The sequence below is a fragment of the Panulirus ornatus genome, chromosome 19 (genome assembly GCF_036320965.1).
Source record: "Panulirus ornatus isolate Po-2019 chromosome 19, ASM3632096v1, whole genome shotgun sequence".
In the NCBI taxonomy this organism is placed as follows: domain Eukaryota; kingdom Metazoa; phylum Arthropoda; class Malacostraca; order Decapoda; family Palinuridae; genus Panulirus; species Panulirus ornatus.
Window position 1 is genome coordinate 66,673,513 of NC_092242.1, and position 21,720 is coordinate 66,695,232.

Below are 21,720 nucleotides of genomic sequence, written 5' to 3' on the forward strand. Positions count from 1 at the left end.
CCTGTGTGACGTCTAGCTCCATTGGCCTATTATCATGGTGGCTCTCTCCTGTGTGACGCCTGGCTCCATGGGCCTACCATTATGGTGATTTTCTCCTGTGTGACGCCTAGCTTCATGGGCCTACCATTTGGTTGGTTCTCTCCTGTGTGACGCCTACTATTCTGTTGGTTCTCTCCAGTGTGACGCCTAGCACCATGGGCCTACCATTATGTTGGCTCTCTCCTGTGTGACGCCTAGCTCCATTGGCTTATTATTATGGTGGTTCTCTCCTGTGTGACGCCTAGATCTGGGCCTACCGTGATGGAGGTTCTCCAGTGTGATGCTTGGCTGTGAGCCTGCCATAATAGGGGATTTCTCCTGTGTGACGCCTGGGTGTCGACCTACCATTTTCGTTTTCTTCTGTCTGTCGCTTGGCTATTGGCCTAACCGTGAAAGAGGTTCTCTCCTGTGTGACGCCGTATTGTGTCCAAAGGAGTTCCTTCACTTTATCTTACCATTAAGAGTGTTCTCTCCCATGTGAAGCCCTGTTGTCTTGAGGAGCATTGTGACACTTCTCAAATGATGTATCTTTCCTGTATGAAGCCTTGCTCTGCCCTGGGAAGCTGTCTCGTCTCCCCAGATCATGATGGCAGCTCTATCGTGTCCTTAGGAACTTTTCCGCTACTCTTCTCCAGCAGTGACATTGTATCTCTCCTGTGTGACTCCTTACTGCACCGCCAAGTCACCCAAGAAGCTTCCTTATCCTCCGATTCTTTGACAGTGCTTCTCTCCTGTACCACTCCTCCCAGGCCCTGCCAGCGAATGTCAACAAATTTTCAAGTAGTGTGGGTTTAAAACACAGGAAAATTGAGGTACAATGTCAGTAGTGGCACGCCTTAGGGCGTCGCCTGCAGAATAATGATATGTCACTTCCTGTGATTCACTCACTTGCTGGAGAGGGTTCTCAACTAAAGGGTAAAGGGATCATGACTGGGTGATAAATTATAAATGGAAAAAAGGGATGAATCCAGAATCCACCAGTTAACACCTAGGATATTTATATTTGAGATATCAATAACCAAGAAATTGATAACAATTCTTTTAAGTAAACGAGGAAAGATATTGGCTGTTAAGGACCCTTAACTGAAATGTTTGGAACAAGTAACTGAAGAACTGATAGCTGGAAAATATGATGTGGTAATCATTAAATGAGGTATAGATATGAGACTCCTGAACTTAGTAATGAATGAAAACTTCACATATACTAATCAGCATCTTCTCATGGAGCGGACACACACACACACACACACACACACACACACACACACTACCTTTTGGTATATGTTAAACACAATCAATTCTTGGCGTGTTGAGTAGAGTACTTAATGCCTCTCATATTACTTGAAACAGTGGCTCTATTTTTAAAGGAAATGTAAAGAAAAATGAAGGGAAAAATAGGAATTGAGACAGAGAGAGAGAGAGAGAGAGAGAGAGAGAGAGAGAGAGAGAGAGAGAGAGAGAGAGAGAGAGAGAGAGAGAGAGAGAGAGAGAGAGAGGGAGGGAGAGAGAGAGGATAAAGGTACGACGTTGTAGTGAAGGAAAGGGAAGGTAAGACGAGGTTTGGGAGCCAGGAAGTGGCCGAAGGTCAGCAGTGTAAAGGATAAAGTTGACACTGAACCCTACAAGGTTTTGGGTCGGTATATGTACAAGACACACACACACACACACACACACACACACACACACACACACACACACACACACACACACCAACGCATCGAAGAATGTATGGCGGAAGGAATATTTGGACGTGAAGGTTGTGAGTCATAAAATAAAATCATCAGAAAACGATGATAAGTTACTGGATCCTGTAACTAATACTGTAAAAAAGAAAAAAAAAGCCCTCATATCCCAAGTCTAGAAAATATAGAAGATGATTTAAGAAATGAATATCAAAGATACTCGGTCACTATGAGTCAGTGGCTGTTTGAAGGAAGTGATTTCTACACGCGGAGGGATAAAGAATGACCAGGTTACATAAGACTGACGTGGGTGAAGAGGCAGCTGGACAGGCAGAGTACCGGGACTGTGGCGGGATATTCCTTGAGGACATTGTGGTGCTTAAGTCGAGAGAATGAAAAACACGCATCATTATCACGTATTCGAGGAGCAAGGACCTGGCTAATAAGATACTTCAATTCTCTTCGTTGATCATGAAATCTACGTTTTCCTCAATTTGGGCTAAGCATCCGTCCGTCTAGTGGGGCCCGACTCTCAACTGTGGATAGGCTATAGGGTAGAGGAAAGGACGATAGAGCAGTAGGAGGAGAAACTCAAGGCCCAGCTAGAGAGGTATACAACACCCAGTTGTCTGGTCTTCCTTAAAGACCACAAGTGGGTTGGTTAGAGGTACACTTTGCACCGCTAAGAATGCAGTGGTCTGAAAGAAGGAAATGGTTTTTTTCTGAATTCAGAAAGAGAGATAACTGAGGAAAAATGTTTGGAAGACTTCGAAAATGATAGAAGTGAGAATGGTAGCGAGATGGTTCGAAGAGTTTAGAACGGTCTCCTTTCGTAGGGATAGGCTGCACCAAGGCATACTCCCAAAACGGGAAGGTATATTATTTTTTCTGGGGCGAAAAAGGAAAAGGAGGGATCGGAGGAATCAATAATATGATCCACAAAGGTTATGATTAGGATTCAGTCTTCTTTTCTGTCTCGTAGTTCTCAAGTCTCCATTGGGACATCACTCTGTGCTGAATAAACATAGTGGATTAAAGATCTTCTTCGAAGTGATCAGAAAATAGAAAAACGATCGCATGTCGATTCTTTTAACTATAGACCCCATGTGAATAGACAAACGACACCAAACACACACACACACAAAAAAAACTCCGTTATTTCAAGGTTAAGTGGTTCGTGATCTAGCCCACATACGTACGCTTGTGTTCATGATTGTCAACAGGTTCACAAAGACAATAAGACTCGCTAATGATTTGTATAAAAAAAAACAAACATGTTCTTGAGGCTGATCGTTGAGCTTACTTATTATCCTGTTGCCTTCAGAGACGCCCTTCGAATTTCGTACTAACTCTGCGTCATTTGATACCATTAGCTTCGAGACTACGAATGTGTTGAGAAGTATATATCTGCGTATGTGCTAGTGAAGGTAATTCTGCCATATATATATATACATATATATATATATATATATATATATATATATATATATATATATATATATATATATATATATATATATATATATATATATATGTATATATATATAATGTACATATATATGTTTGGAAGCAGTTTCTGAGCGCTAAGTAGATTGCCGTAGAGAAATTACATAGGATTATATATATCAAGAAAAATGAGATTTCCAAGGTGTTCCCGTTTACCGACAAGGATTATTGCAATAAGAAATTCCTTATCATTGACCAAGCCAATCATTTGCCATTCAAGGTCGCATGGCACATCCTGAAAGGCTAAAGGGAGCGGGATTGCTTTTTTCCTAATGCCTGTTTTTATTTCGAAACTGGTTTTTGAGAGCAATAGATCGACCTTGGGCTGAGGTTCTTCTCATAACGCTACCGTCTCTCAAGGATTCTCTGTAGACCTGCACACACACACACACACACACACACACACACACACACACACACACACACACACACACATCTCTGTAGTGTAGCTATTAACTTTACTGACCGTCATGTATGCATGGGCCGCTTTAGATGAAACCTACATGGGTTCGAATCCTGGTCGCGGCAGCCGATCCATAGTCCACCCACCACTCGAGCATACCTCCTTTACCGTGTTGTTCTAGTTAGTATACTCCGACATACCTCCATTATAGAGCTTGATGTCGCCGTGGTGGCGGCCTTCATGGTTCGGAATGCACTCCGTTTCTTCATTATATCCAGACCTGCAGTATACCTTATCTCATGCTCCTGCTCGAGAATATATTCTCTTGTCCCTGATAATGTCTTGTTGTTGTCGACAAGTGGCGCCTGGCCCATCTCAGACCAAATACCTCTAGCCCTGTTGCGCCTGAAGTCTACTCTACAAACTGAGTTTTTTTTTTCTCTCTGTCTTTAAAGGAACCAAGAGCTCCATCGCCCATACCGAGTTTCCTGCTTTGATCAAATCTCTCTCTCTCTCTCTCTCTCTCTCTCTCTCTCTCTCTCTCTCTCTCTCTCTCTCTCTCTCTCTCTCTCTCTCTCTCTCTATCTATCTATCTATCTATCTATCTCTATCTATCTATCTCTATCTCTCTCTCCCACTAATTGCCGTACAATTCGATAACTAAGGCTCGCCAAGGTCTTCGGTTACACCATGTTGGTCTTCCACTACGGGTCATGATGATGGTAGAGAGCGATGGCGACCCGCGTCATTAATGATGGACGGATGGGGAGTAAAAGACGTCGACTCGAGGATGTCAAGGTGCAGACAGACCCTCCCACTGTGGAAGTCAGAACTGTCTATCTGCCTGGGTACCTGGACTATGGCATGAGTGGTTACCTGAGGTCACACGGGGTTCTTTTATAACAGCATTCTTGATTACCCTACTCCAGTTTTATCATGCTGTGATGAGGGAAGCTTAGAGGAGCCTCTGTTTGAGTAGGACACACACACACACACACACACACACACACACACACACACACACACACAAAGCCATAAAATCCAGAGCAAAAACACGACCTTCCCTCCTTACAAAGGCAACAGAGCAGAAGGAAGGTGTGTCCCCCATCGACGCCATTAGGTATTCTCTGCATCTGAACGTGTACATCCGCCAGATGTTGGGGATGCCATGATGTCGCAGGACCTTCATGCGTACCACCACCACAACCACCACAGGATCCGGTTCGGTTCGTCTCAGTTTTGTGTTTCGTGAAGCTCCGGCTTTTCATCGGTCCCTTCCCCTCTATATCTCATCATTTCCTCTACTCCATTGCCCTCTCGTCTGTCTCATAGACTTATTCTTTAATCTCCAATCTATTTGATGCCCTTCCCTCTTCCCCCGATCTTTAGTCTCCAGAATCTATAAACGTCAAGATTTTCATATTTGGTATAACCTCAGTTTCGACGTTCCTTTGTCTTCAGAAGGTGCAGTTCACCCTTCACTCAGCGTGAGGGTGGAAGCAGACCTTCCAGATACAGTTATCAGTCATATCTACGCCAGACAGCAAGCCTCACAGAAGGTCATTCATTACCAAACGTCCTTCATTATCAAACTGTTTAGGTTGCCCACACACACACAGGCAGTCAGCTTCTTGTGCTTCCTAACGGAGGCGTTAGACTGATTGCTTAGTATAGACCTTAAACGATAAGCTTATTAGGTAGTCTCAAAATATAGCAAGGGTTTCAACACTCCTGCGTCCACTCAGGACAATCAAATTCTTCCTCAATCCTTTTTAGCAGGATTAGACTTTGAATTGTTTGTACAACTGTTGTCTTTCGTATCAATACCTATTTAGTATTCGTCAACCGCAAGTGTGAATAAAACAAAAGAAAAAGAGAGAAACAGTTTTATATATGACATAAAGTTTGTGTCTCATTTCATTGCATGGGAGTGTGAATATACTAGTGCAGCTTTCATTTCACCTGAAAAGCATCGAAAAATTGCTTTCTTTATATACAACTTGTTTGCATTTAAAAGTAAAGATTTCCAGTCCACGTACATACGTAATGATTTATTCTCTGGGTCGTTCTGTCGATGAAACAGACAGTAAAAGGATAGTTCAATGTATAAACTATACACACTTTCAAACAGTGAATAACAGAATAGCTGCCTCTCTGTACCATGAGCATTTTACGATGAAGAACACGGGAGATATCTGTAGCAACTGTAATCCTTCACCTTTTCCATTTTGAAACGTCGCTACAGACCAGAAACTGGAGGGGTCAGCCCACTGTAAAGGGAGGTTGGGGGATGAAAATCACTAGACCGGACATTGTTAGATTCTCTTGATATCTCCTGGTTCTTCAGCGAGCTGCGAGAACCTTGGGTTGTGCAATGTGACATTACCTCTAAAGGTAACCACTATAATCTGAGGTCAATATCAGACTCGTTTCTCAAGATGTTCGTAATTACGGAGTGATTGAAGACTTTATCTTCTCTTCCCGTTTTCTTAGGTGTACATCTTCGTGACTGTGTTTTGTTTTTAATGTTTTGCTCTCTCTCTCTCTCTTTCTCTCTGTCTCTCTCTCTCTCTCTCTCTCTCTCTCTCTCTCTCTCTCTCTCTCTCTCTCTCTCTCTCTCTCTCTCTCTCTCGTCGCACAGAAGAACAAGAACATCCACTTTGACGGACGTGAGGCTGAACGAAATTATCGAATCACAAATCCGAAATGGAACCATGTTCTTCAAAGACAAACACACGTAAGTACCAGTGCAATAAAGTTTTATGATAGGCTTAATATAATGGAAGACTTAATATCAATTAAGAGCATATATGGTGGGAAAGAGAACACGAAGGGATGGGAAACGAAAATGATAGCACGAAACAATACCTCAAAAGATATCATACTTGCATGTAAACAGAGCAGAGCAAAGACGAAAGATATCTGCCTTATCTAAGGCACTTGATAAAGTCATTAAGTCAGATGATAAGGAATATGTATGATGATAAGAAGCCACACTACGAAAGATGGAAGCGAAGGATGGTGAAAATATCACACACACACACACACACACACACACACACACACACACACACACACATACACATACACTGACATCTTCCAGTGGCTGGATCATCCCTCACACTGATGATCTCAGAACCAGTTTCGAAGGATGACTGGTTGTTGAGGACCTCTTCTCATCCACGTTCTTGTCACGTTCCATCTCACCCTTTGTTGAATGGACAATCTATCCCTTGAATGACAACACCTTCGTCAAGTGATTAATTCATTCTTAATGTGTTGGTCGGCTTCAGACTCTTCGATGGAAGTGTTTGGCACTGAAGGAAAGAAGAAAGAATTTGAAATACATATATCTTCTAGTTTCGCAAATGAGGTCACAGTCAGTCAAGCCGTGACTAGTGACACGACATCAAGAGAGGTCACACGACCAGTGACTTCATGACGAGTGAGAACTCCGGTCAAGACCATTAAAGCCACGATATGTGGCTTTACCTGACCAGGTCACGACCAGTAAGACTGCAACCAGTCGTGTTAACCTGGACACTGTACACAAAACCCCGATTTGTGGCAGCTATGTTTTTGGGCATTGTACCCGAAAAATAAAACACATGTGATATTTCCAGTGATCAAAACCTCAATATATTTCTACTTTTTCCTGACGTCGAAGGTTCTTCCAGCTATGGACAAAAGCCCTCTCCAAGGTCAAACCTTCAGTGAGCTATGAGAAAAGAAATTGAGGTAGCAACCCCGAAGCCACCCTCCCAAAAGCTGAAAAAAATATATATATATTTATGTAGAAAACCATTCCAGATATTAGGATTCCCTAAAGGCTTTTAGAGAGGTTAACCAGACCTGAGTAATATGATAATTTCGCCTGACGAGAGCCATACAGAGGATCGAAGACAGTGAACATCAAGATGCTTAACCTAGGCATTGGGTTGAGTCTTTAGCTTTCTGGCCAAAAGAGAGAGTGATGGGCTTTGAAGGAGGTAACCTTCAAAGCCACATGACCATTGCCTGATGGGTTAGAGGTGTCAGTCTGCTTCGAAATATTCTGCACCAATGTATGTTTCCAAAAAGAAGATTGAGTGTTGTCTTTTGAAATGAAGCCAAAAAGAGGAAGAAGACTAGTTAAAAATTAAGAAGCGAAGATCTTCAAAACATGAGGACAGATGCACTCTGTTTCACAACACCCCGAGAGAGAATTACCTTCTTGATGCACGAAGTTATTGAGAGAAATACCGAGATGAAATAAGAGTTACGTCGACAGTAAAAGATATGATAAGAGTTACGTCAAGGACAGTAAAAGATATGAGTTACGTCAAGGACAGTAAAATGTTTGTAGTTAGAGAAGAAAGAACAGAATATCGAAAGGGAACTACTTCGTTTGAAGAGGAATTGGCTATACTTAACGTCAGAACAGACAAGAAAAGTGTAGTGTCAACTAAATCTTGTACAATAACCTGTTGTCTGAACCACTGAAAAGTATCTATCTTTATTGTTTTGCTTATGAGTTCCAATTCGATACGCCATGGATGGTATAAACAATGGACTATCACCGTCGCATGCATAGTCCAGTTTAAATGTTGAAGAACAGCACCTAATTCACCAGCGATGCTCAATATGATCTCTATTTTTTCCTCCTTTTTTTCTCCTTGTGTGTGTGGGGGGGGGGACTGACAATCCTCAGACTGTGATTATATGTGTGGTCTTATCACCCTGCCCTTAAAAATGACCACACCAAGGACACACACACACGCACACACACACGCGCGTTCTCTTCTTCTCTTTTTCTCTTTTCCATTTACTAAAGCTTTAGTGTCGCCTCCGAAGTTTAGACGCCTTTTATGTACTCGTATCACTTAGTTAAGCTTTAAAACGATTTAAAGTTCGATATATTTTCTGATTGCTTTACAATTATTCACTATACGTAAGCCTAAGAGAACAGAAGAGAGCATTTTTCTGTCATTTCTAGTGAATAAACCTTTTAGTAAGGCACATTCCAATTCTGTTATTTCCTTTTCTTCATTATGTTAATTTCTTACTGTTATTCATTTGTCTGTGTGTGTGTATAGATTTGCCATGACTAATCTTGACACTGGCTCTTGTCACTGATAACTTGTTTTCAGGGACGTCATTCATGTCACACGTGTGTGTGTGTGTGTGTGTGTGTGTGTGTGTGTGTGTGTGTGTGTTCGAGGTGCCATCAATGGCACAGTTGAGTGTGCTCGGGGTGACATTAATGACGCACATGTGTGTGCTCAAGGTGCCATTACTGGCACGGGTTAGCTCGTGTACTATTGTGTAAAAAGTGAAAGCCAAAAAAAATTATTGATGCGATTTTATTGCTTGTTAGATACTTTGTTGGGTTTAACGACCAGCGACCTCTGATACTCAAGTGTCAAATTCATTGGAAAGCTCTGATTAGTCAGGCACGGGAGGGCTTCCTTGGTGGATGCATGGACCTAATGAACTTTACTTTCAATACTAGTTTGAATTGCCAATAACCAGACGAGGAAATCAGTGATTTCGTAATACATATGTTGCCTCCCAGTAGAAAAAAAGATCTAAATCTTCAGAGGAAGTTTCAACAGCATGTCTTGATTAATATGTTGGTACATATGATGCTGTGCTCATCTTCATAATCGCCAAGTGTACAACCTAATCCAGATATATTCGCATCCTTAAGTTTATAATTTGCATACTTTGATATTTCAAAGGTAAATCGTCTTCCTAGAATGTGTTGGATTTAACTAGAGCCAAGTACATTGCAAAAAAAAAAAAATTGACAAGACGGAAAAATGACAAACATTCTGGGCGATCTCGTGACGATCATTATTAAATGAATTAATTGAAGACAATTCAAAACGAATCATCTTAACTCTTCGTTCATATCCTAACCATTGTGTAACATCTCTCTAATTCGTACTCAGAGGTTAGCCCAGAAAGGCTACACACTGGTGAGAATCTTGCGCAAATCAAGGGGACAACACAGTATTGTGTTGGTAATCCCCGTATTCCTCCGCGTCACTAGTATTGCCAACATGGGAGTGTGATAAATAGATTTAAAGTGCTAGCAACAAATCTTTTAAAGGGCTAGCAACAAATCTTTTATATTAATTTTCCTTGTTATATTTATCCCTATATATATATATATATATATATATATATATATATATATATATATATATATATATATATAACGAAAATATCTATCTATGAGTACTTCGTTTACCTATTTTTATTCATCTTTTTATGCCACTGGAGTTTTATCAAGGCATCGAGGCTTCAAAACAAGCCTTTTAAAAGAATAGATTATAGAGTTCATTTTCCTAAAGTTCAGAGAAATGTCCTGTACACCGTCATCCTTCATCATCATGACCTGATTTTCATTGAAATGTAACGTGCTCCCGAGATAAACATCAATGAGCTGATCATCATAGAGAAATAAAGATAATGTGAGACATGATATGCAGAGAGGTATGCACTGATGTGAAGAAAATTGCCCTTTGATGCATTTGGTAATTGAATTAAAGATCCTGGTGTTTTGACTGAGACTCGGAGTTGGCAACAGTGTGAGAGACGACCCTGGTGTAAACATTGCCAAGGAGAGGAAGAATCAACAGGTGTTTTGACTTGTTGAAATATTTTTCAAAATGTCGCGTGCTTCTGACAGATCCCGGGAGGTGAAATACGTGTATGATTTACCATATTTAGAGAGAAAACAATTATGTAACATCCTCGATTCAGATAATTCCTGGGAAAAGCTGGGTAGGTAGTGCCCTCTTATCATATGTAATTGAGAATGTCTTTTTTTTTCTTAATGCAGCTTCCCTAATTACATTAACCAAAGTTTTATAATCGGAAATGTGTTGTACGTTTGAAAATATCTTAGATATGTATAATATCTGCGGTTACCTTTGAGGTCCGGGTAATAAAGCAGACTAACACCTTGTGTATGAAAATGTCATGGAAAGTTTTCATGAGATGTGCATTAGTACTACTTTTGAGAGATAGTTACTTATGCTTTAGATGCATTACATAGCTTCATGCGATTATAGAAACGCTTGAGAAGGACCGATTAATCATGTGTGTCGTATTAGATGGTATGAACCCCCATACCACCTCGGTTGGGATTCCTTTCCAGCTCCGAGAATCTCGCGTTTTCCAGACTGTATGAAAATACATTTAAGCTTACAGTTTCAAGGCTTTTTATGAAACAATAGAGAAGTTTTACCTCATAAGTGCACTTCGTCCACTATGAAGGGTAGGATGCAGGTTATGCAAAATAATTTCATGAAAATATATGCTTAACGCTCTTTCCAAAACTCTCATTGGCTTTGATCATTTTAGTATGGTTTGTGTTCTCTCTCTAGAATACAGAGTGAAACAGGTGAAATATGAACTTTAGTATAACATCATTATTTGGTAGTAGCCCTCAATATACTGGGGAGGATGGGCAATTCCTTTAAAGCTAGTTACTGTTACATCCCAAAATTTTCACAGGGGGCATTAGAAATTCACAAAATATTAGTGCATGTGCTGTGAACTCAGTTGGGTCCAGATGATTATTTATGCTTAGGTCACATCCCCATATAAAGTGGCAAAGATTACACTGAATCACTAGGAGATAGCACTAGGGGTGTAGCTGGAGGCATCTGAATCATCTGGTTGGAAACAGGGTGCATGTGAGACGTAAGCTACTCTTCCCACACTTGTAATGCTCAAACTCTCGACTTTTCAGTATTGCTAAGTTGTTTCATGGATGAAGGCAGCAAGTATGGATATGTATGTATGTATATATGTATATGTCTGTGTATGTATATGTATGTATATGTTGAAATTTATATGTGCATGTGTGGGCGTTTATTTATATACATGTGTACGTGGGTGGGTTGAGCCATGCCTCGTCTCTTTCCTTGCACTACCTCGCTAACGCGGGAGATGATGGTTAAGTATAATAAATGAAATGTTATTATTATCAATGAAACGTTCAAGGAAACCATGGAAAGATCTGTGGAGCCTGGTTGTGCTTTGGAGGCTTTGGTTTCATGACATGACAGTTGGAGAGTAGACTATATTTCGTAGAGAACAATGCTTGTTACTCTCATTACTAATATTCACTTCTGTAAATGATATATTAATAAGCATGTAAGTACAGTACTAGAATATGATGTAATTCTTCATGGACCTTTTCATTTGAGACACTTTTGGGCTAAATTTTATATGTTATGATTGTCTATTAAAGAATATTTTGTGTTCATTTGATTTGCCACGTTGTTGAAACAGATGTGTTATGCAATGTTTTCAAAAGCATCTCCACAGTGGCCATTATGTTTCCCTCATTTTGACTCCTTGAGAATTCCTTTATAGTTCAAGAAAATGGAAAATTCCTTTAAATCCCTGTACAGTTCAAGAAAATGAAGGAAAAAACTTTACCTTCTTTTATTCAATAGTTTAGTAGCATTCTTTGGAAACTTCCAGTACATACCTAATTATGAGGTATTATTTAGTAAATGTGGTAAAATAGATTTTCCAAAAATTGTAAAGCACAACATTTCTTTTCTTGAAATCCCCGTAATGTTTTTGGGCAGTTTACAAAACTATATTTTACACTGGTGACATAGAAGGACTTCTCAGCCTAGTGTATGATATGATGCATCTGTACAATGTAATACTGGGCTGATATGATGCATATGTACAATGTATTGTGTTGGTGGAAAAAAATTCTGGCTGGGTTATCAAAAGAATTTTTTTCTTAAGTATTTCTTGTTATCAAATATGAATGTCACAGCAGATATATGTGCATTTCAGGCGGTATGTATATGGAATTGAAATGGTGTGACCTTGATGAATATCGACGAGCTGAACGCTGTGGAGACTCACCTACTAATCGTCTCTTGCAAGTGTGGGGTCAACAAAATCACACAGTCAATGAGCTCTTCCTTCTTCTGTGGCAAATGGAACACTTTCGGGCAATGAGAGTCCTAAAGTCTTGTGGTAAGTTTTATGTTAGTCTTACAGAGTTTTTATGTTTCGTTGGTATGTACGATTACTCATACTGAGATTTTGCCAGGGCTAGGGTGTAGTGCTTACCACAGGAGATTATTATTTTGAAGAACAAGTCATATGAGTTATGTTTTGTCAAGTATTATGTATGAGATGGAGGTATTGTATGTTTGTGGACTGAAAGCCAACAGGCCCACTTGTTGAGGCAGAAAGAAAAGACAGCTACATTGGCTTGTATAATTGTTCATATAAATCATTTACTAGTTTTCTGTGTACAGCTTTCTTGTTGATACTCATTATCCCACATTTATTTTTGTACACTGAAAATATCTAACATTCTTTTGATTTTTACAGTATCTGTGAAATATCACAAACTGTTCACTGATGCAGAGCGTCGCACCACAGGAATATTTTGTGAGAAGAGCCGACCAGTAGGTGGTGTAGTAGTTGTAAGGAACTCTCAGGAATCAGAAAGAGTTATCAGACCTAGTAGTAATAATACACAAGCATCTGTATTGGAAACTTCCATATCCAACCATAATAACTCTACATTAGGAACATCACCGAGAGTCATCCATAACAATTCTGTATTGGGAGCATCAGCAAGGCCCACCAGTAGTACAAAACAGCAAACATTGTCTGTTCATACAAGACAGCAACCTCAGTCACAGAAGGTAAGTTTAGAGTGCTAAATGTAGCTTTAAGTCTCAAAAAAGAAATAAAGAATTCATTGTGAAATCATCTACCCTCCTCCAAGTCATGCCAGTGACAGCAGATGGCTTTGGCAAGATTTTGTTGTTGGTACCAACTGTTGTTTTTCTGTACTACAGGTATAATAAGAGCTCCCCAAATCTTCTGCTACATGGTAGTTGAAGGTATATGACGGATTATTCATGGACAAAGCAGTTTTATCATGCTGAGAGTAAACAGTTGAAGAAGTTAGCCTTTCTTTTTTGGACTTATTTCATGATGTTCTTTAGATTGTAGAAGTGGAAGGGCTGAGTAAAAAAGGTTTTGAGCAATTGGGGCCTGAGCAAGCAGGAGGATGAAAGGTATGCACAGGATAGAGTGAATTGGAATGAGTTCGTATTCTGGAGTTGGCGTGGTGTCAGTGGACTAAACCAGGGCATATGAAGTGTCCTGAGTAAACCATGCAAAGGTTTGTGGGCCCTGGTTGCGGATAGGGAGCTGTGGTTTCAGTACATTACACATGATAGCTAGAACATGGCTGTGAGCAGTTGTGACCTTTCTTTGTTTATTCCTGTTGCTACCTTACTAATGCCGGAAATGGTAATCAAGTATGAAAAAATATATCAAGAATGTGTGGAAATTTCTCAGTCCTAAATATTTCTTTTTAGGTGCAGTAATGAAAGTAATACAGTATTAAATGTTGGAGTAATAAAATGGGTCTTAATGAGATGGCTGAAAATAAGGGCAAGATGAAATTAAAAGAATGTATCACTGGATTTTGGATTTTATAATGCACTTTAGTTGAAATAGGCTGGGATGGCAAGTCTACTTTATGGTTCATAGCCCTTTACCAGCATGTGAAGCTGGCAGGATTGGGGTCTCCAGGTTTGCAAAATGTATTCTCATGAAAGATGTGTGCTTGAGTGTACTTAATCCTTCTCATTCTTACCCCTTCCACTTGAGTTTGATTTTACTCAGAGCCAGAGCATCCAGGTTCGTCTCCCAATGCCTGTTGCCTGTCCTTCCCATCTCATTCTGATTACATCCATGCACAATGAGACCACTGAGTCTCAAGGGAGGATGAACACTCCTCAATTAGCTTCTTGTTCTGTCACTTCCCTTAGAAATTGAAAAACAGTTGTGCTGAACACATTGTTACGATATCCTGTTTTTAGTTTGTCCGTACAAAGTAGAGCAAAAGTTATCCTGCTGACTTTGACATCCATATTCATGTCCAAGTATGAATGAATGTTCAAACCTTGGTTAAATTGTATATCTGACTTCACTTCTTAGCCACTATTTGATGTATGTTTATGTAACTTCATATTTTGATGTATATTGGTAAGCCCTTCATCATTCCACCAGAAATAGATTGGTCTGACCAATGTTTTATGCAGCAATGACTGGTTAAGTTTTCATTTGAATTCAGTTCTTGGTCACCATTGGATGTATTTTCAAATAATTTCAGATGATGTGTATGATGAGTGCTTCAGTATCCTACTAAAGGTAGGTCTGATCTGCATTTTATATGCTAGTGACTGGTTCCTTTGAATGATTGCTTGCAAAGTTTTTAAAACTTTTCTGAAAGTATTTTTGGGTTTCTCCACGTTTATAGGCATCAGCAGTGATGGAGAAATAAGATGGATTTGAAATGCAACATTAATCATTAATGAATGTAAATAGCTGTAAAGACAAACTTATCATAAAGGAGAATTCCCAATAAGAAATAATGAAAAGGGTGCTGTAACCTTCACATAATTTTTGTCACTTGCAGGATGATGCAGATGGAATGACTGAAGGTGCATGTGCTCTTGTTAGCCCTTTGTACAACTATGATTCTCATAATCTCAATCATGGAGCCAGTGATTCCAGCTCTCATCCAGTGTCTCCTAAAGTACCTGAGACCTTCCTTTACCCAACATGTACAACTCCCTCAACTGTAAAAGCAAGACCTTCATTGGCTAATCAGCAACGACATAGATTGGTTCCTAACCATGGTAGTACTTTGGAAACAGATAAGAAAATTAATAATAATGAAATTAATGGGTAAGATTAATCATGTCTCATGCTGTTTTCTTGCTTGTGGTACTCAATTATTGTGTGTTTGGATTGTAAGTGGTTACATGTATGGGACCTTTACTGGATTGTGTTACCACTCTCAGAATTAGAGCTTTTAGTTGTTCTTTGTGTTATGCTGGAACAACTCATTACTGGCTCATCAGATTACTTGTTAGTTTTATTTTTTACTAAGTTTCAGAGCCCTCCGAAAAAAAGTTGGAGACAAACACATTGATATAGTAGCTTCTAGTCTACTAACTAATGCAAAAAGAAAATTGAACTTATCTGCATTTCTAGTACTGTATCTTACCATCTGGGCTGGATAGCATGTTATTAGAAAAAAGACTTGAATGAATATCTTCTAGTGTAAGTTATGTTTTAGATAAGTAGTCATTTGGAACATGTGGTTGGAGCCTCTGTAAACACTGCTGTAGAGTTACCCTCTGCTAGTGGCCTATAAAGGGTGAGGCAGTAAAGACTAAGAAGTGGTACTGGATTCACTAGTTATGAAACTCTTTTGCCGTGGCCACCTGCTTGAGGTAGTTCCAGATGGGAACAGGCTTCAGAGATATAGATAGATAGGTAGATGGTTTTAGATATGACTTTGTTCTCATTAACTCTGTCATGCTAATGTACCAAAATTAAAGCCCCCTGTCTACAGCCAAGCCCCACAGACTTTTCTATGGTTTCTCTTGACTGCTTTATATGTCCTGATTGAGCCCATTGAAAGCACATCTCCTGTATACCACATTGCCCAGGTTTGCTGTATCCTGTGCATGCCTCACATCCAGCCACATGTTCAGACTTGAAAACTCAAAGCATTTCCACTCCATCCTTCTATCTTGTCCTCAGTCTCTTATTTCTCCTTTTTCCCTCCACTTCTGATGTATAACCTCCCAGCCTCTCCCTTCTCATTTCCTCTATATTTTCAAACTAGTTCAGCACACCCACTTCACTTTCCTCAAACATACTCGCTGTACCAACACACCTATATTTTACCCTATCATTTCTTACTCGATCAGCTCTTCTCCCACCACATATTATCCTCAAGCATTTCATTTCCAGCACCCTTTTCTGCTCATTTTATTTAGGGCCTATGCCTCACATCCATACAACACCATCAGGTCATCCTCAGCAACCTTACACCTCTGTAATTAGAACATTCACTCTTTCCCCTTGCCCTTACACAGTGACACCATGCAGGCATTCCATCAGTCCCCAGGTACCTCACCTTTACCCAAGCACACATTAAAGATTATAACTAATCAATCAACAGCACTGTTATTTCCTTCATGAGAAATTCAACAGCAGGCTCATCCATTAGGGCCACATTGCCATATTTCATCATACTCTTGATATATCTTGATTGTATTCTTCTATTTTTAGGGCATTTGCTGAGGTTTCTTGTGAGGATAATAATGCAGAGGAATTGAAAACCATACTCAAAGCATCTCACTATGATCCTGAGAAAGACTACATAGAAAAGGTTTGTATTGTACCATTTCTCCTGATGTCTGCTTATATTCACCATATCTTTAGTATTGTTAGGCTTTTTATTATATGTTTGTCTTGTATTTCTTGCACTTTCTCTCAGTAGCTGGATGGCTTATTTTTATTGAGTGCATTACTGAAATGTGAATAATTTTCTATCCTATCTCTATTTTTTATATTCGGCTTTATGTCACCTTCTAACTCTTGGAGCTTGGAAACTGCTGTATCGCTTGTATCTATAATTACACTCATATTGCATTAGAAACTTTCATTCCACAAAACTGGTTTTCTGAAATTTACGCTAACCTTTTCATTACATTATTGATGGACATGAGAAGTAAAACAATTACTTACTAATGGACTAATTTTAATTCATATTCATAGCTAAAGGAAAAAGGAGAAAAAGAGGCAGCTCGTTTAGCTGGTGCCAATGACGTAACTAGATCCACCAACACCACTGGAGGTGTATCAGTTACCAAGACTGAACCCCCATTGGCTGTTTGTCCACTTCAGAATCCACAGGGACAGATCATGGATTACCCAGGTGCTGAACGACATCGCAAAATTTCTAGTAAGTTCAAGTTTCTACCCAGTTTTTTGTGACTAAAGTTGTGTGTTTCCATTTCCGTAAAATGGCAACTTGGAAGATTATCATGTAAAAACCTTATTAAGAGTGGGATCTCTTATTTGATTCTCTTTAAGAGAAAGCTAGCATAGATATGTTTGTTTGTCTCGTGGTAGCTGTAGATATTTCTTTTTTTTTATAAAATCTCCCCTTTCAATTACTTCAGTAATTTTATGTAATTAAGTCTTCAAAGTATGTTTTTAAGCTGAACTTCTCACTTGCACTACCCTCATTGTTTGGCCTACCTTTCCTAGAGGAGTTTGGTCTTCTTTTGGCCCAGGTCTAAAAGTTATATAGAAGAGTGAGGCTTTAGTGTTGTAATGTCATAGTTAGTAGCATGAGGTGTGTATAGCTTAGATGATTATTACAGCTTCAGTTTTAAGCAGACTATTCAGACTACCATCAAGACACTATAGTTAAATATTTTGTGTGCATTAAGGTGACTGTCGTAAAATTAAGCATGTGGTTTGCAATGAGGGAACCAATTGTTCACGAGAGAACTACAGTATGAGGGCAAATCTGGGGTCTACCTAGAAATATGCTTTTCCTTGACTCAAGGATTTTTTCTTTGCCAATGTTATTATTGATAAACAAGCTCTTGACAAAGTATTTCTTTACAGTGTATTTGTAATTTCACCATTATTTTCATGAACCACAGATGCTTCAGATTCATCAAGCCACAGTACCAGTGTACCAGTAATTCCATACAAAGAATTAGAGGAGGCTACTGCACTTTGGAGTCGGGATCATCTCTTGGGTCGTGGGGGTTTTGGTACTGTGTATAAAGGCAACTGGAAAAACACAGAAGTTGCCATTAAGAGGATCGAACCTGTAAGTGAAATTGGAAATAGAATTGCACATGAAAGAAGATTTTGGGGTTCACTAAGGTTAGATGAATACAAAGAAAGTAAAGTGCATATGTAAAAAACCTGTATGATGTCTTTGGCACTGATATGTCAAGAATGAGAGCAGTAGGGATGGTTAACTTTAGTAAATTTGGTAAGAATTGGGCAAATAGATAAAATTGAAAATAAAATTGTGGGTGTAGTATGTGATGCAAAGAAATTTAGCTTCAAGTTTCTCTTTAGGCTTAAATGTACACCATCAAGCCTTGCATACAAGTATATCTATATATTTTAGGTGTAGATGGTAGGCTCAGGTTTAGGTATATTATACATGAGAGCTTAAATGCTTAAGGGTAAGGTTATTGTTTTTTTGTTCTTGATTCTGCCATACTAACACAGGAAAGGCTATTAGGTGCAGAAAAAAAAGATTATTAGATATCCAGATGGTGATTGGGTGGGACCTCAGGTTTAGATTTAAGTCTTTACCTAAGGTTATGGTAATTTTTGAATCATGTACATCCCCAGTGCATTTTTCATTTCTGATATGGGTGCAAGACATGATTTGCAAGTGGGGATTGGAGATACAGAGAAACTAGTGTAGTATGGAATTCTGAATACATGATGGAATACAAGAAATGAGTGTCTGAGGCTGGGAATGTTCTTGGTAGCTTCCAATTTTGTATATTGAAAACCTCATACAAGTGTAGACTTTTGCTAATTCACTAGTCTCTTATTGTCATTTATTTATCACCCAGAAGTATTTGACTATTTTGAAACAAGTGCTGAACTGGCTTTCCAGCTGCATTAGCATTAGTTACAGTTAAGGATGACAGACAATGCAGACTCTCTCATCAAGACTGTTGGTCTGTCTCAGTTTGAATTATCATAGTAGGAAAAGTAGCTTTTATCATGTAAGCATTGTTTAAAATCATTGTGTTGAATTCTTTTTATGTTCCAATAGACATTCATCTAGTTGGTCTCAGAAGTGGAATACTAATTATGATTCTTTGTCTAAGTGGGTTCCAGTGATGAACTCCCTCAGAATGTAATATGAGTTGGTTTTAGGGCTTTCACACAAATTATCAGTACGTCACATGGAAACTGTACTTAATTTCAGCATGGCAGTGCATCATTGGATAACACTCGACTGCACATAACACAGAGTCTGGAGGAATTAAAGCTGCTGCAGTCTTATCGCCATGACAATATTCTGCAGGTAAACTGTTGGCTTTATGGTAGTCTGCTTTGAAGGAATGTATTAACTTTTATATATTTTTCTTTTATTTCATACTTGCTCACTGTTTCCTGCATTAGTGAGGTAGGGCTGGGAATGGACAAAGAACAGCCTCATTTGCTTGCATTTACTCCATAGCTGTCATGTATAAAGCATTGAAACCTCACCTCCCCTATCTGCAAGCAGGCCCCATAGACCTTTCTTTTGTTTCCCCTGACTGCTTCATATCCCCTGGTGCAGCCTATTGATAGCTTATCATCCCCTGTATACCACATTGCTTCATTTCACTCTACCCCATGCATGCCTCAGTCCCTCCAGCATATTCAGGCTCTAGTAACTTGGTGCATCTTTCACTATATCCTTTCCCCTTCTCAGTTTCTCCCTTTTCCATATTCTCTCCACTTTTAGCACATTTATCCTCTTAATTGACCTCTTCTTAGTCATCTTTTCCATATCTTGAAACTATTTACAAGACTCTCTTCGTCTCTCTTATACATTGTCCTTTTATTATTACACCTTTTTTTTCCCCATAATTTTCTTATTTGATCAATCTTTCATACACATATTTTCCTCATGCATTCATTTCCAGTACATCCACTCAGTTCTGTTCAGTTTTGTCTTAGGCCCACGTCTCATATCCATACAATACTGTCATGACTGATGTACTTTCAGACATACACATCTTTTTTCTCATAGAGATTTCTCTTTCCACATACTCATCAATGCAACCAGGACCTTAACCCTCTCACCCTTTTTGTGACTTGCTTCTGCTCATAAGGATTCTATTCATGTAATATAACTCATACTAAATAACCTGCCTCACTCTAGTGCTAATATCCTCATATGAAAAAATACTTGACAAGAGGAAAAAGAAGGGTTGACCAACTTCTGAGCTGGCTGCTAAGCCAGAATCACCCTCAAAAGTCACATTTCTAAAACCCTCAAAGTTTACTGTGAAATTCCCATGATCTTCATGATCTCTGTTCCCAGCAAATTGATGTGGTTGACCCTTAGTGCTGTAGAAGTCCCAGAGTTTATGTTAGTTAATTGATTTAGATAGCTTTTTCATGGTTATAGGATATGTTATAGAGATGGGTCTTTCTTTGCTAGTAGATATAGAATACATATACAGTATCACAGAAATGTTCATGTGAAAGAGTTTCATTGAAAGTTTTCTGAAGTTTTCTTAAGATTTTGGCTTATACAGTAACATGTTTTCTACTTTGATTCTGGCTTAGATATATTTCATTTTGCAGGTTTATGGTTGTTCTACAGACCATGAACTGTCTCCATGCTTAGTTTACCAGTTTATGCCTAATGGATCACTTGAGGATAGACTTCAGTGTAGGGTAAGTTATATTCAACTGTTTCAGAGTTCAGTGTAGGGCAAGTTATATTTAACTGTTTCAGCACTGGAATTATGTTATATTGTTTCCTTAATTTTCATCTTTTGGCAAAACTATACAATGTGCTCATCATTTTATGATTACAGTAGTTTAAGGGTTGAAATTCCTTATCATCACACTAAGATTTTGTCATATATAATGTGCTGGTTTTAGTTGGTTCTAAGAGCCATGGCTATTCAAAAGGCATGTAATATTATTTTAGTAATTAAGATTTTGATATCACCAATCCTGGTGAGATGACCTTTTAACCCTGGCCAGTGCTTGAAGGAATAATTTTTCAGTACTCTTGACTTTGATGTTAGCTATCTTATTGAAATTAGATAAACATATTCTAGAGATAAAGGAATGGTGACATTGTATTTACATATTTGATTTATCTGAAGAAAGCTACCTCAGCCAGTCCATGTAAATGGGAATGGAGCTTAAGAACATTGCTAAAATGAAAGAATTCATCTGTCATGTCTAGTAAGCATTCATTGTAAAGTTCCATCATCATATAATGTAAATCTAATGAAATTCCAGAAAATTGAGGCTTTTGGTGAAGGACCACCACTGGGGGCTACCTCTCCATTGACCTGGTTGCAACGTTTCAGAATTGCATGGGGCACAGCACGAGCTTTACAATTCCTGCATACTGTTAAGGAAAAGCCTCTTATCCATGGTGATGTAAAGAGGTGAGTCCAGATTTTGAATTTTTCTGAACTTTAAACAGAAAATTTAAGTAGATTTATG

General features: G+C 39.0%; 1 protein-coding gene across 2 annotated transcripts in view; it reads left to right on the forward strand.

The window, feature by feature from the left end:
• LOC139755641 (uncharacterized) overlaps positions 1-21,720 on the forward strand; it is a 78,477-nt gene that overhangs the window by 47,187 nt on the left and 9,570 nt on the right. The window contains exons 1-10 of one of the 2 annotated variants that reach the window (XM_071674249.1): positions 10,194-10,401; positions 12,445-12,630; positions 12,994-13,313; positions 15,104-15,375; positions 16,774-16,873; positions 17,263-17,449; positions 18,162-18,334; positions 19,466-19,564; positions 20,839-20,931; positions 21,511-21,662. In XM_071674249.1, the coding sequence (XP_071530350.1) occupies positions 10,287-10,401; positions 12,445-12,630; positions 12,994-13,313; positions 15,104-15,375; positions 16,774-16,873; positions 17,263-17,449; positions 18,162-18,334; positions 19,466-19,564; positions 20,839-20,931; positions 21,511-21,662 (1,697 nt within the window). In that variant the 5' untranslated portion in view covers positions 10,194-10,286. Of the gene's footprint in view, positions 1-10,193; positions 10,402-12,444; positions 12,631-12,993; positions 13,314-15,103; positions 15,376-16,773; positions 16,874-17,262; positions 17,450-18,161; positions 18,335-19,465; positions 19,565-20,838; positions 20,932-21,510; positions 21,663-21,720 lie in introns of those variants that run through there. The other variant, XM_071674250.1, reaches the window with a different exon arrangement.